Source organism: Netta rufina (assembly GCF_964035555.1).
Source record: "Netta rufina genome assembly, chromosome: Z".
Taxonomy (NCBI): Eukaryota; Metazoa; Chordata; class Aves; order Anseriformes; family Anatidae; genus Netta; species Netta rufina.
The window spans coordinates 149,322-162,830 of NC_140126.1; the positions used below are offsets into that span (position 1 = coordinate 149,322).

At 40.8% G+C, this 13,509-nt stretch overlaps 1 protein-coding gene across 4 annotated transcripts in view; it reads left to right on the top strand.

Annotated features, from left to right (window-relative positions):
- Window positions 1–13,509, top strand: part of LOC311221068 (E3 SUMO-protein ligase PIAS2-like) — a 30,835-nt gene that overhangs the window by 748 nt on the left and 16,578 nt on the right. For all 4 annotated transcript variants that reach the window (XM_084304821.1, XM_084304822.1, XM_084304824.1 and 1 more), the window contains exons 2-5: window positions 7,304–7,778; window positions 10,628–10,712; window positions 11,340–11,390; window positions 11,514–11,604. In XM_084304821.1, coding sequence (XP_084160947.1) covers window positions 7,304–7,778; window positions 10,628–10,712; window positions 11,340–11,390; window positions 11,514–11,604 — 702 coding nt within the window. The remainder of the gene's footprint in view (window positions 1–7,303; window positions 7,779–10,627; window positions 10,713–11,339; window positions 11,391–11,513; window positions 11,605–13,509) is intronic.

Consider the following 13,509-nt stretch of genomic DNA (forward strand, 5'->3'; position numbering starts at 1 on the left):
CTCCTTCAGCACCAGCGCTGCCCTGGTGTGGGCGAGGAGCTCGGTGGCGAACACCTCAGGGCGAGAGCTGCGTCTCCCTGCTGGAGGAAGCAGTGCTCTTTCTCAGTCTTGGGTTTAAGAAGCATTGCCGTATTTCTTTCCCTTGGTTGTTAAAAGGTTATTTTTAATCTGCGCTTGCATGTTTTCTTGCTTACTGTTCTGACTCACTTGCAGCCTGCTTTTTAAGAGCTCTCAGAGGGTGTAGCTCTGGAGGTGGCTAAAGCCCCGCTGTTAAACCCTAGCAGGGATTGCTCTCCTCTTTGTAGCTCTTCCTGAGGTTTGAGCCAGGCCATGATTTGCATTTTCCGAAGCTCTGTACTCCTTTATCTAGATACGCCTAAGTATTGACAGATAGTTTGGGAATTGGGTACCTACGTGCCTTTGAGATTGTGTGCATCTGAGGTACTTGCCAAGAGTATCACAGGAAATACTGAGGGGAAAGGGAACAGGATTTCAGGCCAACTTAAGGGCTCTCCTTTCTTCACTGGAAATAAAGTATCAGCACTTAAAAAACAAAGTGCTAGTCTGAACAGATGCCTCCTGGTGTTTCCATTCATCTTACTTGTAACCTGGAGTGCCTTGGAAATGAGTGTGTTAGCTTGGAGCTTCTCTAGATGTCTGATAAACGTGCAGATGATGGTCCATTTGGGGAAAGCTCTAATATTTTTTTGGAAGAGAATATGGTAGATTGCCCCATGCCTTTGAGGCCTTTACTGAGGTTAAGTGTCGTGTTTCCCCCCCTGCTTTTTTTTTTCCTTTTTGGAAAGAGGATATGTTTGGCTATGTTTTCTTGAACACTATGCACTTGGTTTGTAGGTTTGTTTCACTTCAGACAACCACTTCTTCCTGCTTTTGGTCAAAGAGGAGATATTACCAGACATTACTTGATCTTTGGGAGTGATCTTAAACTATGGCTTCATAGAATAACATATGGGATGTTTTTATGGCAGTATTGTTTTCTGTCATGTTCATTGCAGTTTCCTGTAGTATGTGATCTCTGCCTGCCTTATAAAAGGCCACTGGGGCAATTTGAAGAGTTAAATTTATTTTATTAAGTTGTTCAGGACTTAATAAAGCCAGGAGGTCAGAGTTCTCTCTTAAATCTTTTTTTTTGTTTGTTTGTTTTTTTTTAACTTTTTTATGAAGGAAATATAGAGGGTAGCTTCTCTCTATTGTCAAGGTGAAGGATTATCTTAATATTTGTTAGTACCATCCGTGCCATCCTCTGGATCTTTAAAAATTCTGGGGGCTGTGATCCAAAGGGACGTGGCTGTAGTGGGAGAAAACAGATTCAGAGGAACCTGCTGTTACATCAAGCCTTCTGAAAATCTTTAGATTTGTGTAAGGATTCAGGAATAGTTGTTCCTGTTTTCTAAGATAATGGTGAAAACATCCACTGCAAGGCTTGCTCTTCAAGACCTGAGATGTAGAGAGAGAAGTTTCTTCAGATAACCTCCAATTAATTAGTAGCTTTTATTGCATTCTGTAAGTTCCAGTTTCTGAAATATTAAGTTGCAGAGAAGATGTGGTGAGCATGTTTAGAGATGCAACTTCTAGACCTGCTGGTCACAGATGCTTTTAAGCATAGCTCATGCCTTTATCCATAATCTTCACTCATGGGCAGCCTGACAAATGTCAAAGGGGTTACATGAGCAAAGGTGGATGTGACACAGACATCTGCAGCCTGTGGTGTGTGAATGCTTTGTTTTTTTTGGAACAGAATACACCCAGGAGCGGGAACTGCAGCTCCTTCTGAGAGCCATCTGTGAGAACACAATTCCAGCTCCCACAAATTCTTAATTCACTGAGATTTGGCCTGAAGCTATGGTTTGTGTCCCAGAAAGTACCGTGGATAAGAGGATTGGTTTCGTGTTAGTCCTTGGAGGGAGAGCATCTCTTGGGTCCTGAGTTTCTGCTGGCATCTTGACTATTTGGTAACCAATCCATTGTGCTCGCTATCCTTGAACTGTTGCTGATTCCTGGTTTAGAAGATAACAGCTTCAGTCTGATACTCGGTATTTAATCGGATTTTTGAGTAATGTGTTAGTTTCATCTTTATGGAAAAATAAAACCTCTTTAGGCAAATGCGTCTGCCAGAACTAATTTGTGTGACACTAGTGATTGGCTTCAAGGCTGTTCAGAAAAGACACTTCATCAAGAAGAGATGAAAGTATGCTCCTACAGTGTATGGAGAGGAAAGTCCACAAAATTTACTAGTTCAGGGTTTATAAATGCTGAAAGTCACACTTATAATCGTTGCTCTTACACATCCAGTATTTAAGTGATTAAATATTTGTGAGCTATATGGCTCAGTATTTGAGTACAGAAATTGAAGTCTTGTGCTTAGACCTCTCGTTCACAGCATGCTTGGTGTCTTGTCACTCCTCTGACTTCTCCACTTGTCTGAGGAGACAGCATTTTGCCTGTTTGCCAAGAGAAGTCATACTTAGCGCTGTCCTTCGTGCCAGGAACGCAGCGAAGTGCTGCATTGCTCCTGAGGAATGGGAGAGATGGGGAGCATGCAGCAGAGATGGCCCTGGTGGGTGCACAACCTATTTAAGTCTTGTCAACAGTAGCGTTCAAACTGGTGACTATACTGTGTTGCAGACGCAAGCCTATATTTTAAAAAGTGGATTCTAAATTGCTAGCCAGGAAGAAAATACTTAGTTATTTTCTTGTGCCCTTTAAAAGTTCATTGCCAGAGCCGCTTTGTACTGGTTCATTTTTGGCTGGGTCCATACCATTGTGTTAAATGCCTACCGGTCTGGGATTTTGATGTAGAAGTCAAGCTCTACACGTTACTCTGGGGGTAAACATCAAATGACGGAAAAATGGGCAGAATAAATACTGACAAGTTTCTGTTGGTGATGCAGTGGTCTTTAGGCTACAATTAGCATTCGGTGTGTTAAGTAACGGTATATTATGATAAGCTATTAACAGTATTTTATCAGAGGTTACCTTGCACTCATATTTCACTTTTTCTGTGCTTTCTAGATGCATAGTTACTTATTCATACCAGTGAGGGCTGTTGTGGTAATTTAAAAGTTTCTTGCATGCAGGATAATTAACAACTAATGATAATGGTTATGCTGAGATAGGGATGGGGGGAAGAAAGAGGCAATGTAGTTTATGGGGCTTAAAAAATGGGATTGCAATGAAATGAGTCAAGCTTTGTTTTGAGGGACTTGTGAATTGAAAATCCAAAGCCAAATACTGATGTTTATTGTGGTATTGGGAACAGGCAAATTCTCCGGACTTTTACTGTCAAATTTAGGAATCAGGCTAGAGTTGATCTGAAGTAAAAAGTCCTTGTAGTTCTGAGGACCTAATGGTCATGCTGTTTGAACCCGCTGTTAGCACAGACCAGATCTGAAGAAATATGCTGCTTGCTGATACAAATTTAACTGGGGGTGTCTTCATTCTTTGGAATTCCAGTTTTTCATCTATAGCTAAATCAGCTTCCTGACTACATTTATATCTTTATCTAGAGTCATCACAGAGATCTTCATCTGAAGAAATGAGTTGCTTTTCTTACCAGTGTTACTAATTTCTAGCCCACTCTAAATAAATACACATGCAAACTTATTGTAAATGATGTTACAGATGTGCTTCTTTGCTGTAATGAGTGGTCAAAAAGGGCTTAACATAAGGAGTGGGACCTTGTGAGGATTGGTGCTTGGTGCCTTCCTTCCCTTTGTAGCTTCCAGACATGTGCAGAAGGCAGTGGGGCTGAAGCAGACTTCTTCATCAGGGACCGACAAGAACTTCTGAGTAAGCTTGTGTTGCTTCTCTGGGTTCAAATGTAGGGTTTGCTGCCTGAGCAGCTACAGTTGACCTAGAAGCTAGTTACCAGTGGTTTACTGTAAACATTTTTCAAGAATGTTATGTTCATTCATATGAGTACACTGACTATTAAATCATAGGTAGCTTTGGCCAGGCGAGCTTGGAGATCAGACCTTGTTCTAGAGATGGTTTTCATCCTTTATTTTGCTCTGAAGCTTGCCTGCCATTAATTTCAGTGGTGTGTCAGCATTTCCTGGACTCCTTAAAATCATGATCCCTCTGAAACAAATGCCATTCCACATACACCTACAGCTTAATGCTTCAGAACAATGTTTCTGCCCATGAATCATGGTTGCTAAAATTTGAAAATAAGAAACAGAATCCCATGAAACATCTGACCTTCAAGTATGAATCTTGGGGGTGGGAGGGAGGGAATGTTTCCGGAGCATAAAAGTGCTAGAATTACCCAGTCTGATTTTTTTAAATTTCTTAAAGTTCTGTCAAACTACTCTTCGTGTTCATGGAGAGACAGTAAAAATAAAATGGCTTTGGTCTTCTGTGTTAGAAAAAGCTTTTTATTGGGCTGTGCAGCTGTAAAGAATTTCTCTTAAGAGAAAATTGATGGCATTTACATGACACAACTTGAATGTCTCATCTTAATTCAGTGATGTGAAAAGCATGTTAATAACTAGGCTGCAGTCTTCTGCAAGATTGCTGGAACCCCAAAAGAAAATAATTTGGTAAGGTTTGTTGGAAATAGATTATCTGTCTTGCACTATGATTATAAATGCTCCTAAGCATATGTTATGTCTCCATAAAACCTTGTTGATTATAAAAAGCACCCACTTTGATATGTCTATAAATGGAATAATAAGCTAAACTACATGGATGAGACTAGCTCTGTCTTTATGCTCACGGTTGCTATTGCCTTAGAGGGAAAGTAGCATCAGTTTTACAGGGGGAAATCTTGCAAAAGACATCATTTAATTATTTCCAGTAAAACTCACTTTTGCAAGATTCTTCTTTCCAAAGCACATGCAAGATTTTTGTGTTGATGGACAAAACCACGTATTTCTGTACTCCCAAGCACTTTAATCAAGGTGTCAATTTAAAATCTTGCTGACTGTGGTACTGAAGACAGGCTGTGTCTTCTAAAATGAAATCCACCTTGTTACAAGATGCTTGTTTGTTGAATTCCCACATAAAATGCTGGCCATTTCAAGGCATGATTGACTGCACATTTCACCTTGAGTAACTTGCAGGAATGCACAGAAGGCAGCAGTCAGGGTAACAGAAAGTATTTTGCAAGACATGCTGTTTCCTTAATCTCAATGTAAAGGGTTATTTCATTCATTTGCATTCTGATTATGATATCCAGCATCATGCTTACTGTCTCCATCTGAATTAAAGGCATTGGCGTGGCTGTGAAGCTTGTACCACTATTTATGGAAGCAGACAATATGAAGCTCTCAGTAAATTCTTCGGTATCAGTGTTATCTTTGACAATTGCCACACTTTCTCTTATGTGGCTTTACTACAAAGCTGTCCCAGTCCTTCAAATTATTTATAAAAGTACCAAAAAACTTATTTTTTTTTTTCATCTTTCTTGCTTGTAAGACTAAGGACGAATAGCAAGGGAAGGGCAGGTGGAAACAGCCTTGAGCAGCTTGCAAGCTTCACATTACTTTTGCCTCCTCCTCCTCCTCCTGTATTGTTTCTCTGTTTAGAGAAGTTGCTGGGATGAAATTAAGATATCTGCTGTTGGCTTCTTCAAGAGTTCGGGTGAGCGACTCAACACCTCATGTGACACTGCTTTCACCAGCAGCTTTATCTGTGCTGCGTTTTTAGATGGGGTTTTGTGGGGAATACCAGCCTGAAGACTGCTGGTATTGCTCTCCTCCTGATAGCAGCATTGCTGTACCCAAATTGGCTGCCTGGAAACATTGAAATGCACTATGTGAAATAAGATATGTCTCCTCAAAAATGAGGAAATAGTGTACCTGGTGGGAATAATGCCAGGGTACTTTAGATGTTGTTTTAGAATGTGTGAATTGATGTGACCTTTTAAAAGGCAGGTCCTGGTTGCTTGCACCTGTTTGCCTGTAGTGGCTCAAGCTGAGTGTTCATCTGGCTCAGTTCCCTGATCTGTCTCCCTGGAGAAGTGATCCCCTTGGTGCTCAGGAGAGAGCAGGGAGTTTCTGCCTCCTTCGGGACTGACAGCGGCTGCAACACAGCCGTGTTGAATCTGCAGTTTAAGATGGGATCTGTGTTAGACTACATCCATGTAACTGCACTGGAGAGCTGAGGGAAAATAAACCCAAAGCACTGCATTTTGAGAGTTGTATCCCTCCTGAAACCAATGCCCAAAGCTTTACATATTTTATACTAGACTACTAGTTAAGAGTCGTCAACGCAGCTTTTAAAAATCCATGTTATGCTTGCAGGTTCTACTACTTCAGGCCTTCCATTGGGTCCTTTGTCTGTCAATCCTTGAATCTGGAGTTGGTGCAATGCAGATTAAAGTCAGATGTCTGTTCTTTAAAACTTAACCTTCTTGTTACAGTGGGAGTGTCCCACCCAAATAGGAAGATAACTGCCTAGGAGAATCTGGATGATTTTACACCTCTCTAAATAGAGAGCTCCAAGTGCCAGGTGTCCACCTATGCCAGTGTACTGAGTTGTTCTGATCAAGGGAGACAATCACTTTCTATTGGGTAGTATCTCTTGTTTTAATAAGAATCTTTCTGTGTATAAACTTCATGGTTTGATCCTCAGTCTTCCACAATGAACTCGGATAACCAAGTAAATAGCATCACTTCCTTTGAAGTGGTCTTGGAGATGGTACCAGAGCATGGTTTGAAAGGACAGGAAGCTTTCTGTCACAGTCTGGTAGAATCAGTTACATTGTTTAAACAGCGAGTTAGTGTGAAATGGTGTAACTTTAAAGCAGTTTCTGTCTTGCTGTACCATTCTTTCAAGGGTGAAACCTGATGTGCCTGACTCTGATCAGCCATGCATTTAATGTGCTGCCTGAAATCAAGGACGTTTCAGAATAAGCCATGCAGAACTTAAAATGCTTGCTTATTTTATTTCTTAAAATGTGCTAGAGAACAGATGATAACACTGATTCATTTGCTTTTTGCTTTCATGAAGTGAGACGTTTTGTATCAGACAATGCTTCTGGCTTCCTGTGGAATTCAGATAGCATTGCATTTTTTTGCTGTTGGAAATAATTTTTGCTGTAGAAACAACTAGAATCTTTAAAATCAATAGTACAACCAAACCGAACTTTCCTGGACATGTTACTTCTTTGCTTTAAGCTAACTGTACTCTTGTTCTGGGTAGGGGTATGAGTAGAAATATCTAAGGTGACTGCGGAGGAACTGGAATGATGGAAGTTCAGATCTTCACCGTACCCTTTGGAATGGATGACTTGCTGTACGGTCAGTTCACTTATGCTTCTCTTAACTTTTCTTTCCAGAATATGGTATCAAGTTTTCGTGTTTCTGAACTACAAGTGTTGTTGGGCTTTGCTGGACGTAATAAAAGTGGACGGAAACATGACCTCCTGATGAGGGCACTGCACTTACTGAAGAGCGGCTGCAGCCCAGCAGTTCAGATAAAAATCCGAGAACTCTATAGGCGTCGGTACCCAAGGACGATTGAAGGACTCTCAGACTTATCAGCTATAAAACCTGCCGTTTTCAATTTGGACAGTAGTTCCTCTCCTGTGGAGCCTGACCTGGCTGTTGCTGGGATTCACCCGCTCCCTTCTACTTCAGTCACGCCTCAATCTCCTTCCTCCCCTGTCAGCTCCGTGCTCCTCCAAGACACTAAGGCTCACTTTGAGATGCAGCAGCCGTCCCCTCCGATTCCACCTGTTCATCCTGATGTTCAACTGAAAAGCCTGCCTTTTTACGACGTGCTAGATGTGCTCATAAAACCTACAAGTCTAGGTAAGTGTTTGATAATACTGCAGGTTGTTTAATTTGGAGGATAGATATTGCTTATGACAGTACAAAGTCCAGGCTTAAATTTTTTTTTCAGCTGGGGAAAAGTGGAAATTCCCTTCCCTCCTTAGTGTTAGTCCTGCCCTTTCTCCACCTCTTGCTCCCCAAAGTGCCAAGCTCCACTTTAGTAATAATAAAGTATTCTATTCTGCCAGTACCCTAGATTTAAAGATAATCATGACCCTCTTTTCAATAATCAGTTACTTCTGGCTGAATGATTTAGACCTGAAGTATCTGTTTTATACAAGGGAGAAACACCTCTGTCAGGGCCAGCAGGAAAAAGATTTCAGGGTCAGTAGTTAAATGCCCACAGTGTAAGGAGAACAAGTTCACTGGCTTGTTAGCTTGTATTTATCTCGTTGCAACAGTTCTGCAGGTTTTGGCATCTTGCACTGCAGTGCATGCTTTGGGCAACAAATGTTGAATTTTGTACTTGGTTAGTGGTGGTTTCTCAGTCTGCTGGTTGTTGCCATACTGCAGGTTAAAATGCAGAGCAGGTCTTTGTCTTGCAAACAACCTGAAGGCTGAGTTAGCTTATTCAAGTGCCTCATTCTTGAGCATATGTATTTGGAAATAGGCTTGAAATTCAATCTGTTTTACCTTATCGGGTATTCTGTAATAATTTAGTAATACTGCTTAGCAACACTCCTAGCATTTTGCAAGCTGTTTGCATCCTGCTAAACTCTTCAGTTTCGTAAGTGATAAGTGTCTTAGGTTGTGACTTGTACCTAAGTGATGCATATGCTGGTCACCCTCCACTATCTCGAGCAGCAAGCATTACTGGCAAATGTTCCTTACACTGCCTGTTGTCACTTGTGCTTGTGTGTCACAGCACCCTGTTAGGGAGAAGGTTCTTCTCCCTATCATTGTCCTAATGCGTGGATGTGCTTGTTATTAATGTGTGCTTTGGTATTGGCTGGCTCCACAGCTCATCCTGGCCTCCTCCTCCTTGTGTTCACTCTATACAGTAGCTCAATATCTTAATTATATTCCTCAATTATTCTGTATTACAGCACAACTGTTGGCTCACAATGAACCAGGTTTGTTGCCAGCCATGTGGTTGCCATCTCCTGTCTAATGTGGTGTGTTTTCTGCATTGTATTTCTGCCATGCAGTTACTGCTTGTTTTTTGATACCTGAGTTTTGATACTGTGTGTTCAATGATACCTGGAGGTGGCAGTAACATGCTGGAAAACCATCTGTAGCAGCTATCTTCTGCTTTGGAAATGCTTGCTTCTTAACATGAATGCTTCATCAGGATGTTAGTGTGTTATAAAGTTGCATGAAATTTCTTTTCCCTTGAAAACTGTAGGCTCTCTGTTGCATGTTGCCCAGCTCTCATAGAAGTAGGTTTACCTACCTGGTCCTGAAACGTTTGGATGGGGGGAGAGGGAGACAGGAGGAATGTAATTGAGTACCTGCTGGCCTTAAAACTCTTCCCAGAACACAGTACCTGAAAATGGCAGCAGCTGGAGCTGCAGCTCTGTGTGAGAAGGTGTGTGTAAATGAGAAATGAGGAATGGCTTGCTGTGCAAATAATGAATTAGTGACTTTAACTTCGGTTTGTGAGCAAATTTGAAGGAAGCCCTTCCTTAATAAATATTTTCAGATTGATATGGGTAGATCATAGTCCAAGTTAGTAGTTGTGAGTGGTTGGGACATGGAACAAATGTGTGTTTAAGAATTCAGAAATCAAGTGGGGCACATAGGTCAGTGCTTGGAGTAGTCTGCTTTACTGCAGCTCTCTGAAAGGGATGTGTATATGAGGATGTAAGAGCAGGTGTGGATGTGGGGGTTTAGCTTGAATCCACACTTGGTACAATAACAATTTCCATTTAAAATGTGCCCAAATATTGAAATTATGTATTTGAAATATAAAATGCTGCCTAATGTGTGCACATGAGTGCATGATACTGTATTCAAATTGCTCAAGGAACTTGTGTGTGTTTCTTCCACCTGGGCTTTTCCTTTCTGAATGTTTTCCATGCAGATTTTTCTTCTGTGAATGTTTTAGTGTCCATGTCAACCTAATTCATTAGTTTGGTTTAATGGTGATATTTTTAGGTTCGTTCTCCTTGCTGAATACTTTAAACTGTTGGAGAAGTCCAGTCTACCTTTATGTCAGGTCAAGATTTCTAACTCTTCAAGTCAAAAGGATATAGAAAAGGACAATGTATGTATTATGAATCCTTAATAAAAGAATACTGTTGCCTGCCATCACTGAGAGACAAGTAGGATTCTGATACAAAAGTTATCTTTATTTTGCCACACACCCCCTTCCCAAAGTTCAGTGCTGACTATTCCCAGACACACTGTCCAGCTGGCTTCTTCAGCATTAAGAGTTGCTCCCTACCTTCCTCCCCAACAACTTAGCTACCTTTAGCTGTTTCTTCACTGAGTAATTTTCTAGCTGTCCATTAATAGCTTCTGGTGTACATTTTCCTATTATAGTACCTTAAAATAGTTGTAAACACCTCTCTGGTGGTACTTTCTCCAGGTATCCAGTGTTATATTTTGATGTGTTTGTATCTTTCTTCCCCTGAGGATTATAGCACAGTTCGCCAAGCTGTTTTAATACTGAAAAGTAATGAGATATTAGCCGTCTGAATATAGCTGAATGAATGATTTGTTCTGTTGCTTTCCTGTTGACAGTGGCTTGCAGTTCAACAACAATTTGATTGTGTACTTAAGTGACTTGTGCCTTGTTTCAGGAAAAAAACTCAATTGCAGGTCCTGTTCTAATCAATGATTTTAATCACCATGGTTAAACCTCCTCTTGTCTCTTTTTTTTCTAGTACAGAGCAGTATACAGAGGTTCCAAGAGAAGTTTTTTATCTTTGCTTTAACACCTCAGCAGGTCAGAGAAATCTGTATTTCCAGGTAAGAAGCGTTTGGCATAGCATAGGTAACCGCTTTTACAAAAGTTCAGGACAAGGGGATTCTCTTTTTAATTTTTGGTGCATCCCATAAGCTTGCAGATGGGGGATGATAATCCTCAAATAGTTACGCTGAATTAATCTGTTCTGGTTTCTTCCAGAACTAGCATAAAAAATTTGTGTATTTGGTTAAATCTTATGCCACTGAGGAGTTCACAATTACTTGAAACAGTAATTGTTACTATTTGGAGAGGTGGTGGGCTTTCATCCCCTGCATATTTCCTGACTGCAGGAATGGAAGACTGCTTTTATCTTTTGTCCCAGGATTCATGTTCTTACAGGACCTGTGATGTGAACAGTTTTTTTGGATAGCAAAAAACCTGTTCCCCCCCCTCTCTGGCAGCACCATTCTTTGTTACTGTAAGCTGTTGAGAGAAGATTGCAATCCTAAAGTCCTGCTTAATGTGCAGTACCTAAACAGAGGTGTCACTCATAAGACTTGTTTATAACTTAATAAAATAAGAGCAACACTTAGTGATGGAATAGGCGTACCAGTTATTTCAGTGTGTGACTGGATTATGAGACCTGCTGTCTAAAGAGGTGCTTTGGTTTTCCTTTCTCTCTGTCACAGGGACTTCTTGCCAGGAGGCAGGAGAGATTACACAGTCCAAGTTCAGCTAAGGTACTTTTTTCATGATATTCTCTTATGTAATTAAACCAATTAAGGATTTATGTCTTGATGTTTGCGGAGACATATGAATGTAGTGACACTTGAAAATTATGCTTTCTGTTTTTTGGGGTATAGGTTATGCCTGGCAGAGACAAGCTGTCCTCAAGAAGATAATTACCCTAATAGTTTGTGCATTAAAGTAAATGGGAAGCTGTTTCCATTGCCGGTAAGCTTGTGTTTGCATGTATTTGTGGTTTCTTTGATTTCAGGTGTTTGTTTTTCTGTAATGCTAGCTTGCTAAAACAATCAAGCACTTTGCTATTATCAAGCACTCAAATTTCTCCAGATATTAATGTTAACAAATAAACAAATTGTGTGCGTATGTGAGATAGCCATTACTGCTATAAATGATCATACAGCCATTGCATGGCTTAATTACATTTTAGCCAGTTGTAAGAAGCCTCATCTGTGCAGGTAACAGAACAAGAACATGTGGAATCTTCATTCTAGGTCTTAAAATTGAGTTTGACTTGATTGGCAGTAGCCCTCACTGGTTAGCCCTCACATTGTGTACTGGTGTGAGTTGCTACTTGTGAGGAAACAGTATCATCTTGTGGATGTATTTGTATACTGTTCTGCACCTCTGTCGTGGTTTAACCCGGCTGGCAGCTAAATACCACGCAGCCGTTCGCTCACCCTCCCCCCTCCCTCTCTGGGACGGGGGAGAGAAATGGAAAGTGAAGCCTGTGAGTTGAGATAAAGACAGTTTAATAAGACAGGAAAATAATAATAACAAAATAATAATAACAATAATAACAATAATGTTACAATTATGTAATAGGAAAGTAATAATAATATGTACAAACAAGTGATGCACAATGCAATTGCTCACCACCCGCTGACCGATGCCCAGCCTAACCCCGAGCAGTCCGGCCCCCTCCCCCCGGCTAGCCACCCCTATATATTGTTTAGCATGACGTCAGATGGTATGGAATACCCCTTTGGCTAGTTTGGGTCACCTGTCCTGGGTCTGTCCCCTCCCAGCTCTTACTGCACCCCCAGCCTGCCTGTTGGCAGGACAGAGCGAAAGGCTGAGGTGTCCTTGGCTTGGTATAAGCACTGCTCTGCAACAATTAAAACATCGGGGTGTTATCAGCACTCTTCTCATCCTAAGCCAAAACACATCATTCCACCAGCTACTAGGAAGAAAATTAATTCTGTTCTAACTAAAACCAGGACAACCTCTCTGGCTAGACCAGTGTTCACCACAGGGATGAAGAACAGGCGTGTTGTAGGGCTCCTAGCAGTTGCTAATCCTAGAATAGAACAGTGTTAGCAGTCAGGCACTTTGGTTTCTACTATAAAAATGACAGGGTGGGCAGAGCCACCTTGAGGCTTAAATACATACGAAAAGGTAGAAAGCACTCTTATTTGTGAACAAATATCTGGAACAGGTATTTCTCTACAAAAACTCTTACCCAATTCATTCTGAAACACTTCTGGAAGATGGAAAATGTAGAGTTTTTTCAGCAGTGTATGTAAAATGAATGATGGGAATAAAGGTGTGAAATGTTATCTCAGAATGTTTGCTGCCTTCTTGGCATGTCAGATACGTTTATTGTGTTCTATTCTTCCTTTATGCTTCTTCCCATTCACATGTGATCATGACTACTTTCTTGCCTCTGATCTACCTAAATGACTCTCCCTAGCTTTTTTAATGATTGCACCACTTTTCTTCTGTCTTCAGCATATAAAAGTGTTTCTTTGAGACATTTCCTGGTCAATACTTCCTGCAGACACAAGCTGTTCTCTGTGATAAAGTTGGAGGTTTTCCTTTCTTCTGAAGATGTCTTCCTTTCTTCAAGCAACCCAAAAGAACTGGGTCTGTTTTTCTGTTGATATCCATGACATGGTTCCAAGTCTTGTTGATATACCTTATACCTGTTATACTGTGCTATGCTATCCATTTTATGTGTGACATGTCACAGTCATAGCAAAAATCATCTGATCTTGGACTTTCACTTTGCTTCAGATTTAAATCCGGTAGGTTCTTCTTGCATGCTGTAAGGTGGCTCGTTATTCTATTCAGCAGGAACTTTAAGTGAGAAAGTAAATAAATGACTCTTGGCAA